Below are 20114 nucleotides of genomic sequence, written 5' to 3'. Positions count from 1 at the left end.
CGCCTGCCACCTCATAGTCTCCCCCACATCGGCGTCGGCGATGTTGTTGGTTGCCATAGCAATGACGCGTTTTTATTGTGAACGAAGGGTTCCATCTCCAAACTGCATTACTACTAATATATGTAAGTGTATGTATGCATAATGCAATTTCTATTACTCCTTTCGTTGCGGATTACTGGATAATTATATGGTTGCTGTGCTCGTAGTTTTCTTGACAGTGTGGTAAATGCTGTCAACGATATCCGGAACATGTTATACAGTATACTCTCGAAAAGTAAATCGATTGGTATTTTGGGTAATTTACTTTTTCGAATAATTTACTTTTCCAAATATATACACAAATTATCTGTTTTTATAATATTAAATGCATTTTTAAACTTAAAAAATTCATTCATTTATTTGCTTCAATAAAACATATGGATTTACATGAAAAACATATGTATTTATTATGAAGAGAAAAAATTTTGAATATTCTTTTGTTTTTTTTCTTTTGCAATATATTTTCTGACCATTTACATATGTACATATCTCAAAGTTTATTTACTAAACAGACGCGATAAACAAGAGAGTAAGTGTTTTTGCAACATCGTAAAAAACGCTGCTTGCTTCGTTTCGAATTTTTTATCACACTCTCTGAAAAGTAAATTAAAAAATTTACTTTTTCGAGGTGCTTGTGTAATCTTAAAGGTGATTGACTTTTCCGCGATTATTTACTTTCTGAGAATTTACTTTTCGAGAGTATACTGTACTCGTAATAGAATTTTATTATACTATATTCAGGGCGATTCGTCTGTCTGATCATCTGTTTTCGATATATGTATGTACATACATATGTATATACTATTAGTTAAATAAATTGTAAAATTGTTATTGCTTTTATTATCAATTATATTAAATTTTTTCGCTGTTTGCATTAGACATGCAAACATGCATTCGTATTCAGTACATAATGCTTGGCGATAATCAAAAAAGTACGAATCCAAGCTACATGTCGTGTCGACTTTATTGAAAGCTAAACGTTATGAGCATTTAATAATAGCTAATGAACGAAATTTGTAAACTTTCTGGGTCCCCAAAAGTTATTGAAAAGCTCCAATGCAACAACGCTGGCTCTCTTATTTGGCCATTATTCCAGGTGATAAGCAAAGCAAGTTGCTTCTCAGTTTATATACTATGCACGCTCATATCAATGTATGTATGTGTAAACAAATTTGACGGTGTAGTCAGTGTGTTAGGCGTTGTGCTATTCGTTTGCACATTTCCGTTATTTTCTTTACTGTATTGTTTAATACTTAGTATCGAGATTATTTCTTTGCTATGGTTGACAGCTGGACTTGTTCCAAGATTTTATTCGTTTGACAGTTTTCAGTGTTTAACTATTCTTTCATTATCTACAAATATTTTATTTATTAATGGAATAACAGGCTAGTATATACATATGTATATTAATGTATGTACATACGTTTTATTTTGATTTAAGTTGTTTTCTCCTTTGATTTCTTTTATAATTTGCCCCTTTTGATAAAAATTATATTTTGCGAAATGCGTTTTTATGGTTACACCTATGGTCATCCAAGCAACTGATTGCCTGAGACATCTATTGTAAGATTTCGCTTAAAAATATACCAGATTTATACTAGTTTAGAACAGAAACAAAAAAATTTAGATGAAATATCTTATAAATATTTAATTTTCGCACTTTTTGGACTAGTTTGTAATTTATGGTTGTTATCAAGAATTTTTGAGGCCAGTGAGATGCCTCATATCTTTTGTTTAGTACTATGACCGATTCGCCGTAGAACCTTTAATAATTGATTAAGTATTGGCTCTGGAATCATAGCCACGCCCACGCCTGACACCGTTTAAGTGGCAATGACAGCAGGGTCCGAACTTTTTAATATTGTTCTGTTTTATTTATTGCTAGCCTTTAATTGTGTAAGAATAATTTCGTTGGAATTTAGTTTTGGCTCGTCGGCCTTTACTGTGCCGGAGGTTATTGATACCTTTTTTAAGGGCAAATTTTAAGCAACCCTATTTTATAGATTCAATAAAAAATAGAAAAATAGTGAAAAATAGTGCGAGTTAACTTTCTTATATAAATTCAGTGTTAGGTAAATTCAGTCAAGCAGAGAGTATTCAATATTTACCTGCAAATATATTATTAGCTCCACAAACAGGTTGAAGTTCTGAGACGACATTGCCAAAGTGCAATAATTTTTCTGCCAATTCACAAAAACATGCTTATGTATGTATTTATCAACGTAGTATTTATGTATTTACTTACACACAAAGATATGCATTACCACATGCAATTAGAAGAGTTGATAAGAAGACTTATTCGCTTGAGCAGAAGCATAAACATACACACCAACGTATATATAAATATATTTTCAAACACCTGAAATCGTAAAAATATAGTGGAGAAGATAAACGGTTGCTGTCGTCAATTAAACACATTGCGTATGCAAATAAATAACAGCCACTCGAGCTGAACCCAGTTAAACTGGTGGCTGTTTGTCGCGTATGAATGTGTATGAGTATTCGTGGATATATCTGTATATACTCGTATGTATGAGTAGTGAAATGCTGTTAGATACATATGTATGTACATACATATATTATATGTATTAACCATCAAAAGCTCTTTAAAGACGCTTATGCGATTTGTGCTTAGACTAATATCAACGAATGCAACTTCGTTGTTAACAGTTCGGATCATTGTCTAAGCAATCTGCTTAACGTTATTCGATTCGCCGGCTTTGCGACGCCGTTTAGCAAATTTCTTCACAAATCACCAAGTTGTTTACATTTAAATTTTCATGGACGTCTAAATGCCAACGGAAAAATAAAAAAATAACAGACACTTGTAAGCGATTTAAAATTTCAACAGCGTGTAACACATTTGCGAGCTTAGGGATGCACACCTCAAATAGGGTTCTTAAAAGGATGTATCAAATTTTTTTGAGTGGCCTTCTGAAGCATTCTAACATAACCATAGATCGTTGGTAAAGCAGTATTTGAGAGCTCAGGTTTGTTAATAATACATTACTACTAACACTACAGCCCAGGGATTAGGGATTTATTATAAAGAGTTTGCGAAATCGTTTGCAAGCATTTCTTCAACGTATGTAGTTTATCAAGTATTGGAGCCAAAAGGCAACGCGTTTAAAACTCAATATACTCAGTGCCCTGAGAGTGATCAGTTGAGTGATCGTCGCATAAGCCAAGCTTAATAAGCTAAGCTTGTAGAGTCTGATCAGTGTTTTAACTTAGTAGAATCCACGCATTCACAAAGAAGAGAGCAGATAAGTAGTAAGTGTCGTAAGTCAAGGGGTAGGGGCGAGACTCAAAGAGTGACGTTAATGCTAATCGTTTTCATGCGATACGTTGAAATGCTAATAATACTCGAATAAGCGATAGGTCATTGCCTGGTCATTGTCCGCGCTTTACAATACTGATATGACAGCAAAACAATAATAACATTGGTGTGAGAGATAAGGACAGAATACTCAAACGACACAAATACGGCTCAAGCAACTAATATGCTGTTGTCGTGTTGCTGCTGCCACATTTGATGTTGCTGTTGGCTTTCGAGGCGCAGTTCTTGTTGTGCGATCGTCATTGCACCCGTTCAAACCAATATTGCCGTCACCATAGGTTGACAACGCCGAACGCGGAACGCGGACGGACGCGGCCGGCGCAGCTGTCATGGACATTTTTTATTGCGTAGAGGACCGCCATTCGGCCAGACAGCCGACAAGGCAATCATACAGCGGGACCTGGCAGCCGTTGGTGTTACACACCCCCAGAAATTGCCTATCGCTACAATGTTTATCGACGTTGGCAATATTTGCCACTGCTTGTGCTGTCTGCCAGCTCAGCTCGTTCAGCTGTTCTGTTGTACTGTTGGTTTTCGCTGTTTGTTTTTCCTGCGCCGACTTCTCTTTAAGGCATTTGTGTGTTGGGATTCAGTCAGCGAGTCAAATGAAGGCGGCAAGCCATAATTTCAAATGTGGATATTGTAGCTGACGTTCCACTCTATCTTTCTTATTATTTGGCTTTGAACATGGTTGAACCATTGTGTACCTCCATCGCCTGTTCGACAAGAAACGATCAAGCGCAAGTTTAGAAGACTCTAATGTATGTATAAGCTGAGCCGACATTTGCAAATATACATAAGTGTGGTAGTTGCATGGTTGTTTTTACATAGATATGTATGTACATATGTGTGCAGAAATATTTAGTTTAGAATTCATACATAATGTACTTCTGGCGGAAATCTATTGACAACTCAACTAGTTACAACTCCAGCTATTTCAAAACTAGTGGAAGAGACACAAGTCGAACTAATCAGCCGATTGTTACTTTCTATGCAAACAATTTCCATATTTAACTTAATAATTTAATAATGCCATGTTTTTTTAATATTAACCACTCTGTCTCTATGGAAAAGTTCCGTTCTATGCCAAAAATTATTTCACTAGCTCGAGGGGGGATCTAGTATTTTTCTGGACTTTTTTGACACCGCGGGGTACAAACAGATCTGTTTGTACGCATAATTTTAATGGAATTGCAACTTGCAACATGCAACTCGCAACTTGACACCGCACTAAAGTCGTCGGTTGTCAATTGCGTTCGCCCTTTTCCTTGCCAACAAAGTGGCTCTCTTTACTTGTAGCGTGCGTTTGCGTTCATTTTGATCGAGTGCTTGCGAGGCGGGAAGTATGTGCGCTGCATGCCAATTAGGCGCATAAATATAAAGCGCACGCGTGTATGGCAACATACAAATACGTTTGCATACTGCATTTATACAAACATGTGTATGTTGTTTCCTATTCTCAATTAATTTTTGATTGTCGTAGGTTAGGTACATACATGTATACATACATACATACATAAATATGTACTTATTTATATGGTGGATGTTAAATAAGCCTAAGATTAAGCTTTTTCTTGGCTGCAACGAAGACAAATTAATGTTAGTTCATGTTACCCTGTTCTAAATTTTGCTTTGAAATTTGCGTTTTTGAGCATACCCGTAAGGCGATGGAGCAAATCAATCAATGGGCTCTAATGTGGTAACAGTTGTGCTCAGTTGGCTATTTATATGCACACCTCTTGACTTTACCGTTCTTCATCATTGACACTATACCATACAGATATGTACATGTTTGTTGTGAGTATGAATGTTGATAATGTTAAGAAAATGCAATCATGAAAAAGTTAAGAGATTATGAATTTCTTGTCCTCCTACAATTGTATGTGTGTATTTAATAAATATCTAATTTTAAAGTTTTCAACTCAAGCGTTTTATAGTTTTGGAATAAATAACTGTGATTAGAATTTTTGATTTTGCCTTGGCTAGACCCAATCCTTTCTCCACCACGGAGCAGGGAGCACCTATCGGCATCGCTTGTACTTGCTTGTGGGCATTTGCTATGATTTATCGGTTGTCTGCTCTTACTTTTTCACACAAAAACAACCGCAACAATATGTTTTGGTGGTTCTTCGGTTTTTAGCTCGATTAAAAAGAAATATTTGCAGAATTTCTTGTTGCTTTGTAGATGTTGCGCTGTCGTAGGGGGAAATGGCAGTAGCAGGTGGAGGCCGCATCATCGTTCGCAGTTCTGCCGATGCTTTAGTTATTACTGTTGCTATTGCACATGTGACTTTTTGTCTTTGCCTACATTTTGTTATTGTATGCCGAATGCCACTGTGCTTCGGTGGCTCATCCCTTCTACGTTTGCGACCGAAATAAATTGTGGACATTAATTGCAAACATGCTTTGTTGACAGCGACTACCGTTCATTCGGTTTCGGTTTCGGTTTTGCTTTTGTTTTGTTCTTCATTTTAGCATTGCTTCTAAAGGGTGATTTTTTAAGAGCTTGATAACTTTTTTTTAAAAAAAAACGCATAAAATTTGCAAAATCTCATCGGTTCTTTATTTGAAACGTTAGATTGGTTCATGACATTTACTTTTTGAAGATAATTTCATTTAAATGTTGACCGCGGCTGCGTCTTAGGTGGTCCATTCGGAAAGTCCAATTTTGGGCAACTTTTTCGAGCATTTCGGCCGGAATAGCCCGAATTTCTTCGGAAATGCTGTCTTCCAAAGCTGGAATAGTTGCTGGCTTATTTCTGTAGACTTTAGACTTGACGTAGCCCCACAAAAAATAGTCTAAAGGCGTTAAATCGCATGATCTTGGTGGCCAACTTACGGGTCCATTTCTTGAGATGAATTGTTGTCCGAAGTTTTCCCTCAAAATGGCCATAGAATCGCGAGCTGTGTGGCATGTAGCGCCATCTTGTTGAAACCACATGTCAACCAAGTTCAGTTCTTCCATTTTTGGCAACAAAAAGTTTGTTAGCATCGAACGATAGCGATCGCCATTCACCGTAACGTTGCGTCCAACAGCATCTTTGAAAAAATACGGTCCAATGATTCCACCAGCGTACAAACCACACCAAACAGTGCATTTTTCGGGATGCATGGGCAGTTCTTGAACGGCTTCTGGTTGCTCTTCACCCCAAATGCGGCAATTTTGCTTATTTACGTAACCATTCAACCAGAAATGAGCCTCATCGCTGAACAAAATTTGTCGATAAACACATTTCGAACCGAACACTGATTTTGGTAATAAAATTCAATGATTTGCAAGCGTTGCTCGTTAGTAAGTCTATTCATGATGAAATGTCAAAGCATACTGAGCATCTTTCTCTTTGACACCATGTCTGAAATCCCACGTGATCTGTCAAATACTAATGCATGAAAATCCTAACCTCAAAAAAATCACCCGTTACCAATGGTGTCACGTCTGCAGCGCTGTTTGTGTGTAGCCCGCGTCGTTTAGTCCACGTTTGGATGGGAATTGATGTGCTGCTGCCAGTTGCTAGCAGACGCTTGCCTTACTAATTGCAATTATTCGGTTTCTCTGCAAAATATGTATCTTTTGAGTTATCGCCACAGTCGAAGTTTACCCCTAAATTTAGCGCATGAGTAATGCGTGCGATGTAGTATCGACCTATGTTGAAGTCTGTGATTAAAACAAAAATGCAACCAAGTAGTGCAATTTATAGAAGTCTATTGCCGGATGAGATGAACGAAAGAGCGTTGTGATACTTAGTAGGTGTTCATATACATACATATATACAGGGTTTGTCCGGAAAGTAATAGGGCTGATTTTCTTGCGCCGCGACTGTACTTCGGAGCGTGCGCGCACCCACTGGATTCGGTAGAGGGCGAACGAGCGGCTGATCAGTTGTCTCCGAGCATCTGGAGAGTCAGGACAAACATTTTCGCGCGACGTTTTTCCGTGAAGCCGAAAATGCAGCATTCGTTAGAGCAGAGATACGCGATTAAATTCAGTGTGAAACTCGGTAAATCTGCGACAGAGACGTTTGATAGATCAAGCAGGCTCACCCAGATGTTGCTTTAGCAAGGCGTGGTATCTTTCGGTGGCACCAGGGCGTTTTGGTGGGCCGGGAAAAGATCTTTGATAATTGAGCAAATCCACAGTGAAAACAATGCTCATTGTCTTTTTTGACATGAAAGGCGTCGTCCACCATGAATTTGTTCCTTCTGGACAAACCGTCAAGGCCAAGTTTTACGTGGAAGTCCTCAACAGACTCAAACGAAGGGTCAATCGGGTCCGATAAGACATCGCAGCCGATTGGAAGTTGCACCACGGCAACGCCCCGGCTCACACCACCTTTCTTGTGAACTGCTACCTAACCAAGGCCGGAAACCCAACGCCCTGCAGCCCAGATGTGGGCCCCAAATTTTTTTTGTTTTCTTGCCTGAAAAGGCCGAAAAGAAAAGGCTCTCAAGGCTATTCCGGAGAACGGACAAACCCTGTATATTTAATATATGTACATACATACATATGTATGCAGTTGTGTATATCACTCAGTGTATATTTACCACTTTGAAAGACTTGAGTTCGATTTCCGACGCAATGAAAAACCTTCTAATGTAACTCTGTCATAAGGTTGCGTAAATCGAGCAAGTCTCTGTATTTTTAGAGTTACTCTAGGGGTGCACCATAAAATGGAGAAACATTTTTTGACCAAATATATATTTAAGCTTATAAACAGGTGCGTGCAGAGCCTTTTGCTAACATCGAAGACTTCAATACACGGGTTTTATGTAACTAATAGCGTTAAAATGACGTACATAAGGACAAAAATTCAAGCATATGGCTTGTTAAAAACTTACTGCCAAACTGGCATGGGGTGCACTAAATGCTTTTCGTGTAAATGTCTGCCTTGAAAAGGCGCCAAAAGAGACGCATACGCACATATGCATATGCGGTTGTGTAAGCTACTGGGTGGTTTCCCAAAGCGTCATTCATGGCTTAGCTTTGTTACCAAAGGTCTGGAACCGTACCTTTTGTCGCACATTTTCAAGCTGCTGTTTTGGTTGTGAAAGTGTTTTGTTTGCTGTAGTTTATTTGTTAGGAACGCTTTGTATGCATTGACTCTTTGACGCCTTTGTGGTAGCAGTTTAGAAGGTAAAAGCAACAACAAGTGAGTCATGGCTCAATTGCCTACCGTTGCTTCCTCAAATTCGGATTTACACTAGTTTTTCAAACAGATTTTTATATTTTGCACGCTTTCTGCAAAGAGCTCCACACGGCATGGCTTTGAGACAACATCGCTTCGGTGCGCTCACCAAATTGTCAAAGCCATGCAATCGCCTTTGAGAGCGTCACATAAAGTGGCACGCAGCGCTTTTGGCCGCTTTGTGTAATAAACAAATTGGTTGCATGCCCCTTTACTGCTTTGAAATCAGAGTTATCGTGGATTTGAAAGTTTCGTCTCTCACTATTTTTGCATTTAACTTGTTGGCTTTGAGGGAGCTAATTGAGAGAAACTTTTCTACTTTTTGTAGTTTTTAGCTAAAATTTCGTTAAAATTCTTAGATATACAATTGTTTTTGTTACATTAATATGCAACACCCAGAATCTTCAACGAATCGTCATGCTAACCAACTAAATTATTACTTATTTACCTCACTTCACATACAAATATTTCTATGGATGTGTGTGTGTGTGTGGCGACGTTCCAAAAGTCTGTTGAACCCGACTTCTGTTTCTGCTCAAATTCAATGCACTCACGTGGAATAACGACAAAAGTGAATGAAAACAGAAGTGCAGTGACAACAATATGCAGAAGTGGAGAAAAACAATTGCATTTGCATATATTGCAAACATTAATCGGTCCCGCAAAATGTAGCAACTGCAGGAATGGCAAAGACAAAACAATTCGTTTCAAATGCCATGTGCTTCAATTAAAATTTTCAACACGTTCAAGGTGTCCAAGTGTACACACATAAGCTAGTCCAACACTTGCTCCGCCGCCGTATAAATGGCCCGCTTCTACCGAGAGCCAGCGAAGTACGTATATTCGTACAGTAATGATTGCAGAAAACTGATATCCGCAGTAGCGATGAACGTTCAACGGTGATGGCCCACCCACTTGCGTCGCACAAGTGTCGACTGGTTTTGTTTTAGAGTCTGGTGGTCTCGCCGCTTGATTTGTGCTGGTTGTTGCACGTTTCTGCACTGTGGCATTGTAAGATGTAGAATGCCGTGACTACTCGACTGTTAGTCGATTTCGATAGGTTTCTTCTCTTAATGCAGTGCAAAAAAGTATACCGTCGTGGCTACCTTCACTGTGGTGATATGGCCATATGGTATGTGCAGATGTTTGCATGCTGCTTTATTGTTGTATTTTTCTCCACTCGGCGCAAGGCCACATCAAAGTGCATGGGTATTTGTGTTAAAGTTGTCGCTCATTGTGTTGTGATTTCGGAAGGTAGGGTTCGCTGCTGTTGCGCCGGTTCGCTCAGAAACAGTCGTAGTAACTATTTTTGTTGTTGGACATGTTTTATTGTCATTGCCCAACTAACGTCAAGATTAGTTGGCAATTGGCGATCGTTCGCTGCGACTGCATTGCTCATTTTAAAATTGTAAGTCACATCGTAAAACCTTGATCAAATATATGATGAGCCGATATGTGGAACCGATTTTCTTTCCATATTCATTTCAACAGCGCTAATGTCTATTCGTATTTTCCAAACTAAAGAAATAAATATCGCTAAGAGCACTCCAGATGCAGAGTGCCCGCTATTTTCAGGCACAAATAAGTCGTGGTTCCATCTCGCGACATCGACATAGCAGCGGCGAACTTTTGGTCTTCAACAAACCGTAAACAAGCCCACGTAGACACCACATACATATGTACATAATCATTCCATTTACAGTTTTCACGCAGTGGAACTGCTGAAATTTACCAATTTACTTGATGTCATTGCAACTTGGTTGCGATTTAGCCAAACGCAGTTAAGCATGTGTCAGCATTTATGATCGGTCGTTAATTAACACTCCCTGCCGTGGTGGCCTTAGATGATCACTTTTGAATCAATAAAAATTCCATTGCGTGAATTAATCGTTTTTAATTGAATGCAGGAATTCTAATATTTATCTTGACACAGTTCTTTAGTTGTAAATTTCATTTGGACTTCAGCTTTAATTAGCTTCATGTGAAATGCTGATATGGCTGATAATTATTAAAGAGCAAAAAGAAGCAGGAACTTTAGAGTTTGCTTTCATGCACGGGGACGATACAGGTATCATCTCATCATCTGGTTCGATACTGTGTGATGGTGCCGTGGTGGAAAACTTAGAAGGCAGAGTTGCTACATATCGCACATACATTACAACCATATTGTTTTCGTTTATGAACCGAGGTAGATCCTCGAAGTCCAACCAACCGAACGTAAATGATATTAAACGTTCTTCATCTCTGGCAGAATACCTTAAAAGTGGAAAAACCTTGCAAAATATCAGTACTAATGTTAAAATTATCGCAGATGGAAATACCGTATTTACTTATGTTTGTTTGCTCTTCGCAATGCTCTTCGTTGTCCCTTTGTACAGTTTCCATTCAATCCACTGGCCCAGTTTCGACAATTTCAGCAAACTTTTATACATACATGCGTATGTATTGTATATACCCTGCAGAGATATCCGCCAATTGCTTATAGTGGTGTACAGTACTACAAATTAGTGGAATTAGTGGCTTAATTTCTGTATTGGCTTAGTAGAATGCTTCCCAAACAGTACTAATTGAGAGTTTCACCTCGATCAGTAACAATCGCTGTTGATCGTTAATTTTTCTTAAGTTTCACCAGATTTATACATCTGTAGTTGTTGTGGGCTGTGCAATGCTGGTTAACCTATTACCTGTGCAACCCTTGTCTAACCGCGGATCGATAGATTTCAGCAGGTGATGCATACATTCTACATTCTACTTGCTCGTTTAACCACAAAAGCACACAGGTGGACTTAGCACGGGCACCACATCATCTGCCTCTGTTCATTCTTGTCACTGTTTATGGCAAAAGTTGTTTTTGCTATTTCGTGCAGCGGCATACATATATGTATGTATATTGGTATACAAGAGTGTTAAGAGTGGTTTTTTGCACTTTCTGTTTGGATGATTTGCGAGAGTGTATGAACTTCCGCCTGGTGCTGTTGTTTACCCGTAGTTTGGCCTACATTTCCAGTGGTATTGCATCTCAAACCTTTCGCCGCTCCACATTTCAACGCAAGCCCAACTTACCGCAATCCCACCTCACGCCGCACCACCACATATGACAATACACACACACCTACAAAACAAACCACACCCTAATGTCCTGTTAGGAGGCCCTGTACAGTCTCTGCTCTTGATAATCAGCGAATGCAGCGATGTCTGTCTACCTCGTCTTCATGAATACATGCATATACATACACACGCATATAGTTAAGCTTTATTCAGCAAAACGCCCACGCATTGTACCCTCATTCCAGTTACTACACTGGTTCATAGCTATGCATTTCGAAAAGGCACTCACAAGTACATGGGCAATATTTGTTAACCGTGGGAGTGTACCAACTTATGCATGTATGTATGTACGCACATTTATGTGCATAGTAAAGGGTGATTTTTTAAGAGCTTGATAACTTTTTTTAAAAAAAAAACGCATAAAATTTGCAAAATCTCATCGGTTCTTTATTTGAAACGTTAGATTGGTTCATGACATTTACTTTTTGAAGATAATTTCATTTAAATGTTGACCGCGGCTGCGTCTTAGGTGGTCCATTCGGAAAGTCCAATTTTGGGCAACTTTTTCGAGCATTTCGGCCGGAATAGCCCGAATTTCTTCGGAAATGTTGTCTTCCAAAGCTGGAATAGTTGCTGGCTTATTTCTGTAGACTTTAGACTTGACGTAGCCCCACAAAAAATAGTCTAAAGGCGTTAAATCGCATGATCTTGGTGGCCAACTTACGGGTCCATTTCTTGAGATGAATTGTTGTCCGAAGTTTTCCCTCAAAATGGCCATAGAATCGCGAGCTGTGTGGCATGTAGCGCCATCTTGTTGAAACCACATGTCAACCAAGTTCAGTTCTTCCATTTTTGGCAACAAAAAGTTTGTTAGCATCGAACGATAGCGATCGCCATTCACCGTAACGTTGCGTCCAACAGCATCTTTGAAAAAATACGGTCCAATGATTCCACCAGCGTACAAACCACACCAAACAGTGCATTTTTCGGGATGCATGGGCAGTTCTTGAACGGCTTCTGGTTGCTCTTCACCCCAAATGCGGCAATTTTGCTTATTTACGTAGCCATTCAACCAGAAATGAGCCTCATCGCTGAACAAAATTTGTCGGACGTAAAGCGCGAAACACATTTCGAACCGAACACTGATTTTGGTAATAAAATTCAATGATTTGCAAGCGTTGCTCGTTAGTAAGTCTATTCATGATGAAATGTCAAAGCATACTGAGCATCTTTCTCTGTGACACCATGTCTGAAATCCCACGTGATCTGTCAAATACTAATGCATGAAAATCCTAACCTCAAAAAAATCACCCGTTATTTTAAGTGTAATTTCGCACAGAAATTTTAGATCTTCATCGTCGACCGAAATCAGTTACCGTCAATCCCTGTTGCTTGTAATATACATTATATTGTCCTACTGCCGTATATATACATATGTGTGTACATATAAGTATATATGTACTTATGTGTTCTTGTAAAGTAAATGTACTAGTATAGTAACGAGTGAGAGCCAGACAAAAGCTTCACTGCTGGCTTTGTTTGACAAATGGAGGGGATGGAAAGATGTCTGGAAACCGGGTCATATATACGTTTGTTTACATAAACACATACATGTGTATGTATATCTCTGTGTCTAAATAGGAATTGACTTGGTCAATGTTCATTTCATTGAGACATGTATTAAACTTAATTGGAGGATCTTCAAGTCCGGCTGAAATACATAAATATAATATCTAAAATATTAATCAGTTGATAGTTGTGCATTTCATTTGTACGGTGCATGCGTCAACAGATGGCTAAAAATTTGTAACTGTTTTTACGAATAGGTTCTGTCATTTCGGTCATAATATATGCTATAAACCAACACAATAATTTGGCACATATCCGTAATCCTGGGGGCGTTCGTGTGTAAGTGTGTATACATATGTACATATATAATTTTTCATAGCGTAGTATAAGTGCGTCATTGCGTATGATTAACTTAAGATAAGGTAATCCCGAAGGGCTATATCTCATTCATAAGCGAGTACAGTTTAAATATCGTGAGAAATTATAAAGTAAGAAAATGTTGAGTTTTGTAAATCGGGAGCTTGAACAAATAATCATAATAATTATTTTTTAGGAATATTTTTAATATTTTTAAATTAAAGCCTGGGAGAGAGCTGGTATTTAATTAAATGCTCGTGCTGACTCCTTTCATAAAACCCAATTGTAGGCTACTAAATCCTATAGTCGCTTTGTAAAATATTTTTGTAGCTTTTGTTGTTGGCATAGCGATACTCATCAAATAATCAAAGCACTTTCTAACACCGGCGTTCTTTTATTTATGTACTTTTCAATTTTTAATCCTCTCTTCAAGTCAATTTTTAATAAGCTCTTTGTTTATGTATATTTGCTATATTTGCAGTGATTGTTTTATTGAATTCTTCTTATTTCCCATGCTAGCTGGCCAATCGAAGTGATGCAACAGCTTGCACGATTTGTTTATTTTTCCTTCGCTGATGCAGAGTATTCTAATAGAAATTAATGCTTGCTTAGCAATTGTTCTCCCATTCATAATTTTCAATGAAAATGAAACTAAATTAACCGATGAAGATGCGTATCGAATTAATGCCACCTCAGCCATACTTTATACATACATAATTGTGAGCACTTAGGCTACCATATATCAACGTTCTAATACGTACACAGCGCCATCAAAGTAGTTTGGGTTTTTCAGGCATTTTGTTCTTTAGCTTTAAATCCTTTTGACCAATTGGGTTACCATACAACCGTTTTTTCTAGAATATCTTATAATCCCACAACAGTATTTTTTTCCTTGGACATTAGGTTAGGTTAAACTGGTAGGCCAATAAGCCACGTATAAGACAGTTTTGGTGCTTTGCGATACTAGATGGAGTTCAGTTCCTAGGTCCAAGGGAAGTAGCCATCCTTTGGGAAGCCTGCACTTGACGCGAAATTTAATAGACTCTGCGGTTTCACTATTGATACCTCCTCCAGTGTATCATACCGTGGGGACCCCAGATGCTTACAGCGTAGTCTTGTCAATTCGGGATGAGTGCACAAAAGGTGCTCCATTGTTTCCCTGGTGCCCTGCTCTAAACATTTCCATTTGCAGTCTTCTCGATCTGTCAGCCCCATTATGCGGACGTGTGCCGCCACCAGACAGTGACCAGTTGGTATTCCGAACATGTTCCTAAAGTCGGGTGGCAATAGGAATTTTTTTGTACTCCCGATTTACCGTTTTGCACATGACTTTTGCAGTCTTACAGTTAGGTAGCTCGGTCCAGCAAGTTTTGACTTTCTTTAACGTGCTTCTGTCGAGATCATCGTATAGACAATGCAAGGCTTTCCAAATGTTGATCACGTTTTCGGATTTTTCGGTTAGCCGTACACCATTCTTGGCAATCTCGTCCACTATTTCATTGCCCTCAATGCTTTTGTGGCCTGGCACCCAGTAGAAGTGAAGTTGCTTACTTCTGGCAACACTTTCCCCAGCTACCCAAGACACTTCTGGCCGATAAGCGATACGAGGTGACTGCCTTGATTGCTGCTTGGCTGTCTACGAAGATGTTGACTCTAGAGGCCAGCTCCGCTGCATTCGCAATAGCAAAGGTCTCAGCTTGAAATATACTGCAGTGGTACAGCAACTTAAAAGGTTGCTTATGCTTAACTCTGGACAATATATTCAACTCCATCGTCTATTTTCGAGCCATCAGTATACTTAGATATTTAGAGTGTTGCGTGTAGCTAACATATCTTTACGCCAGCAACTTTTTTCTATGTTTACTTTGAACCTTCTTTCCGAGTTGAAAAGTGGGGTCGTGTAGTCAGTGATCGCCCAACCGCATTTACCCACCTTGGATATTAACGATTAAAAAAAAATTGTCGTTACAAGCTTTAATATGCATGTAGGTAATTAAATCATTTTTTCGTTCATATGAAGGTGTTTTTCTAGAAACGACTTCAAATTTATTGGAAGAGGAATTTTATACATAAACACATACATATGTATGCACATACTATATAGTATATCTTATATACAGCACCACAACGACATATTGCCAAACGTTTAACTTCGTTTCTATTTCGAACTTCGCTTCCCCGTTTTTCGCTCGATACGCACATGCAAGCAACAACGTCGATTATGTACATGCATACATAAGTATGTACATCCGTAGCCTGCAAATATACACATAATGGCGACATGTTGTCGTCGCCATTTGGATACTTCGATTGTCGCCACCACAGCGGCGTTGAAGACAATAAGTCAGCTTCACGGCTGCACGGCGGTTGCAAACTCTGGTAGTCCTCAGGAATAATGATGATGTGCGTTGTAAACGCACATACACATGCGCGGTTAGTTAGAAAGATTTAATTTTCCTATGTATGTATATGACATATGTATGTATGTGTGTATGTAGAGCTTTGTTTTAGCATTAAATTGGTTCAGCTGTAGTCCACCGAACACTATTACTAGTTCGATAGTTGTGATGCGAAAAGACTTGAAAATGTAGAAAATTAGTTCGTTTGGCAGCCGCTGGTCAAGTAATGTGTAGATGCATGGTATGATTTCCGTTTGCTCGGAAGCTCTCTCAGATTATGAAATGGAGATACGCTTGCAAGTATGTATTGATATTCGCAAAGAAATATACTATATTGCGGTTATTTATTATGCCATAAGAAGTTACTGTCCCCAACGTTCGGCGCAGACAAACTCGCTGTCTGTCCTTTGATTTCTGAATACTAACAGAATATATGGTTGTATGTATGTGAGATAGCGTATGTTTTGAATATGGTAGAGGAATAAATACACATCCAAATGTGCATACATATGCCTCTTTTCCCTTTTTAATTATGAAAAAGTATGAAAAGTAGCCTCTTTTAAGAAAATACATTCAGATCTGATTCGTATCCTAGCTAATCTATGTATATAGATATGTTGATACATATATTGCACTATATGTTTTGTATTGATTGCTGTCATAATGGATTCATTTCTGGCGCTTTAAATAATTTCCTAATATTAAATATTCTATGCTCGAAATATTAATTCCAATTGTAAAACGCAATAATTCCGTGCCACCGTCTGCCTCCGCGGGAGCTACGCCCTGACATACATACATATGTATGTATATCTGTACAAATTTTAGTTGCTTCATCGCTTGAATTTTTGTTGACGAAGTGCAATTTTCATTATCATATTAAGCAACACGATGACTGGCTGTTCAGTGAGCACCGACAACTTTGCCCATGAATACGTCCACGTCGCCCACTTGTCCGTAGGCACCCCCACTTGCATCGCACGCTTGCATTCGACTTTCAGTCGCGCGTTCAAATTTAATGCGCGATTTACTGAATTTTCATTTTGAAATTGCATTCGTTTCTGCTGGATCTCCGTCCGCCCTCTAATTCCCCTTCGATTTGTTAAAGCAGCACACAGCGGCACACAAGCCAAGAGAGTTTTTTGCTTCATCGGTATTTTTTGCGTGTAATAATTGCCGCCGATGCATTGCATGCGATTTTCGCCACTTGGCTGCCAAAATATCGATGCCTCGATGGCGGAATGACGATCCTTTCGTTGGCACGGTCCACTGTTTGTCTGCTGTTGTTAGTGCTGTGCGTTGTCGCGATGCGCATTTAAAAATATTTTCGTGCATAAATTTGCAATCCATGTCTGGATGGCTGGAGGGTTGGGCGGCTAGGTGACTGATGCTCAGCAAACCAACTGTGGCGGTTGCGGCGGCAGCGCCAACAATATTCCACAAAGTGACGGGAACAACACCAACTGCATCTGCACTTGTGGTGGAGGTATAGGGTGTCATTTGGAAGTAAAAGTAGTAAACGTAATGTTGGATATTTGTATTCAGTTTGTTTGCGAATCATGGAATTATTTTACCATCAAATCATCAGAGATACATTTCTCGCTTAACGGGTAAGTGAGTAAAGAAAATTGCTACATTTGGAGTGCTGGGCATCCTGATCACATGATTGCCTGCTTTCTGTGGATTAACTCCTGTCTCATGGTTTATGTAAAAAGAGCCTTTAACTTAAATAGTATAACAGTAGATATTCGAAGCGTTAGTTGGGACTATGGCTCAATCGCGTTGGACGCATATCCGAAATTGTATTATTAATATACATATACAAATTAATAAAGTCAATTACTGGATATTTCGGAAATTTTCAGTGATTCAAGTTCTTTATCTCAAAATATACCCTATGCACATATTTATTATATTTATATACGCATACGCAAAAAACAAATAAATTCATAAATGTTAAAGCGGCTTTCAGCGGGCAGCAACTGCAGAGACAGTCAAGTAAATTTATGTCTATTATGTTTTTAGGTATGTATTTTTGTACATATGTATGCATGTATGTACATACATATGTCTGTGCATAAGTGTGTATTAGACGGCGTTATTCATTGAGTAATTTTACATGAAATGCCTGTCTATTCGTTGTTTGAGAGGAAAGTGAAATGGGTCCGCAAGAAAGAGGAAGTACGGAGGGACCGATACGTAAATAGTAATCACCAAGAAGAATCGTAATGAAAATTAATGCGCGCGCATGCCTTGCAACATAAATCTTGTTGCATACCATAGTGTACTGCAACCGCAATCGCAAGATGCATGAAAGCCTCCACACACATGCTTGCACTGACGCGCTGCTATTGTCTCTGTGACATTTATTACTTTTGGTTTTGCTTTTCCCCGGTTATCCTCTGAGTTGCCAATACAAAAATTTTCATTGCAATATTCCAACTCTTTGTTCCCTGCTAATTGTAAATTTACCCGTTGATAGATATCAATAATACTAATTCGTATAAAAATATAAAATAACGGTATTTTCTCTTCTTTTTAGGTAAGAAATATAGATCGATATCTTATTTGCAAATGTGAGTAGAAAAATTTGTGTTTAAAAATATTTTATCTTTAGAAATATTTTGATATTTAAAGAAAAATTGTAAAAAATATGTGTCTAAAGTGATATCTCTGTAAGTTTAATGCTGGAACAGGAGTGTGTAAATTAATTTTGGAATATACATACACAATTTTTACCATGGGTTAAAATACTTTCTATGCTGAATATGGTCTTCGAATGCTATTATGAGAGTTTGAGGAGGCTTTGATAAAATATTCGCTAAAAATTCGCAAGTTAACTTAATGTACATTAAAACAAATACAAACTATGATGTTTAGTCACTTCACTTATTACCACCGTTCTGAGTTTCTTTCTTCTTCAATTCAAATACGTTCTTCTCTGGGACTCTAATATTGCGGAGAAGGTGCTTATTAACAATATATAATTACACTTTCTCAACTGGGCCGTCATACATAGGTATATTTACAATTATGCCTACCTGCACACATTAAAAGACTGCATAAAGGAGTTTGGGTGTTAAAATAACGTCACTGCATTATAGGATATTCTAATACGTCCTCTATTATAAATTTCAAACATGTTTACAAAAGTATATAGTTCTGGGCATATAAGCATTAAGTACATACATATATGTATGTATGCATGGTATGTGAATAAAAATAGAAAGTGAGAATAAGTAAGAAAAATGTGTATTAAATGGGTTTGGCTTAAAAATATTTGTAACACACATTGCACTCGCCGTTAACATAAAGATATCACTACAGACATGTACATATTTATGTAGTTAGTGTGTATATACAGGCATGCTTATGTATGTATGTGTGGAAATGCTGTATGTAACAATCAGTGGGCAGTGTGAGTGGCTAAAGTAACACGGTAGCAGCAATGACCCGCTCAAGGACATATTGAGTTGAAATGGAAAGTGTGTAAGAGGTGGGCTGTAGAGGACAATCATACATACATATGTAGATACATGCATAATATATAAGCAAAGGTAAAACCTAAACTGTCATACACAGTGTAGTAATATAATGAAATTCGCTTATTTTCCGTCTGTGCTTCGCATACTTTTTCCAAAACAATTCGCCTTCACAAAAAGTTTGAGAAAGAGGTATTCGTGAAAAAATATGATCGGATAAAGTATTTTACACTTTCTTGTAAAGTTAGTTCTGTTTCGAACCATGTCTTACCTACACAATCCATGTCACTACAAGGAACACTTCAGAGTATAAGGAAACTCGAAAAATGGCAACCCTGCTTCCACACGATGATAGATGCCTTCCACATTGCCGGCTGTTCTGTCCGCCAGTAACGACAAACACGCGCTCGATGCTTATGTACTCACATTTCAGTGAACGCACAGCAGATTCAGCACTTAAGTAACGGGTGATTTTTTTGAGGTTAGGATTTTCATGCATTAGTATTTGACAGATCACGTGGGATTTCAGACATGGTGTCAAAGAGAAAGATGCTCAGTATGCTTTGACATTTCATCATGAATAGACTTACTAACGAGCAACGCTTGCACATCATTGAATTTTATTACCAAAATCAGTGTTCGGTTCGAAATGTGTTTCGCGACAAATTTTGTTCAGCGATGAGGCTCATTTCTGGTT

The 20114-nt window shown here is 38.3% G+C and overlaps 1 protein-coding gene across 1 annotated transcript in view; it reads left to right on the top strand.

The window, feature by feature from the left end:
- LOC105229291 (ski oncogene) overlaps positions 1 to 19874 on the top strand; it is a 36431-nt gene extending 16557 nt beyond the window's left edge. Inside the window, exon 2 of the mRNA XM_049447271.1 lies at positions 18478 to 19874. Within this exon, the coding sequence (XP_049303228.1) occupies positions 18478 to 18519 (42 nt within the window). The 3' untranslated portion in view covers positions 18520 to 19874. The remainder of the gene's footprint in view (positions 1 to 18477) is intronic.
- The last annotated feature ends 240 nt before the right edge of the window (positions 19875 to 20114 follow it).

Source organism: Bactrocera dorsalis, chromosome 1 (genome assembly GCF_023373825.1).
Source record: "Bactrocera dorsalis isolate Fly_Bdor chromosome 1, ASM2337382v1, whole genome shotgun sequence".
NCBI classification, from domain to species: Eukaryota; Metazoa; Arthropoda; class Insecta; order Diptera; family Tephritidae; genus Bactrocera; species Bactrocera dorsalis.
This window is presented reverse-complemented; position numbering and strand designations above follow the sequence as displayed.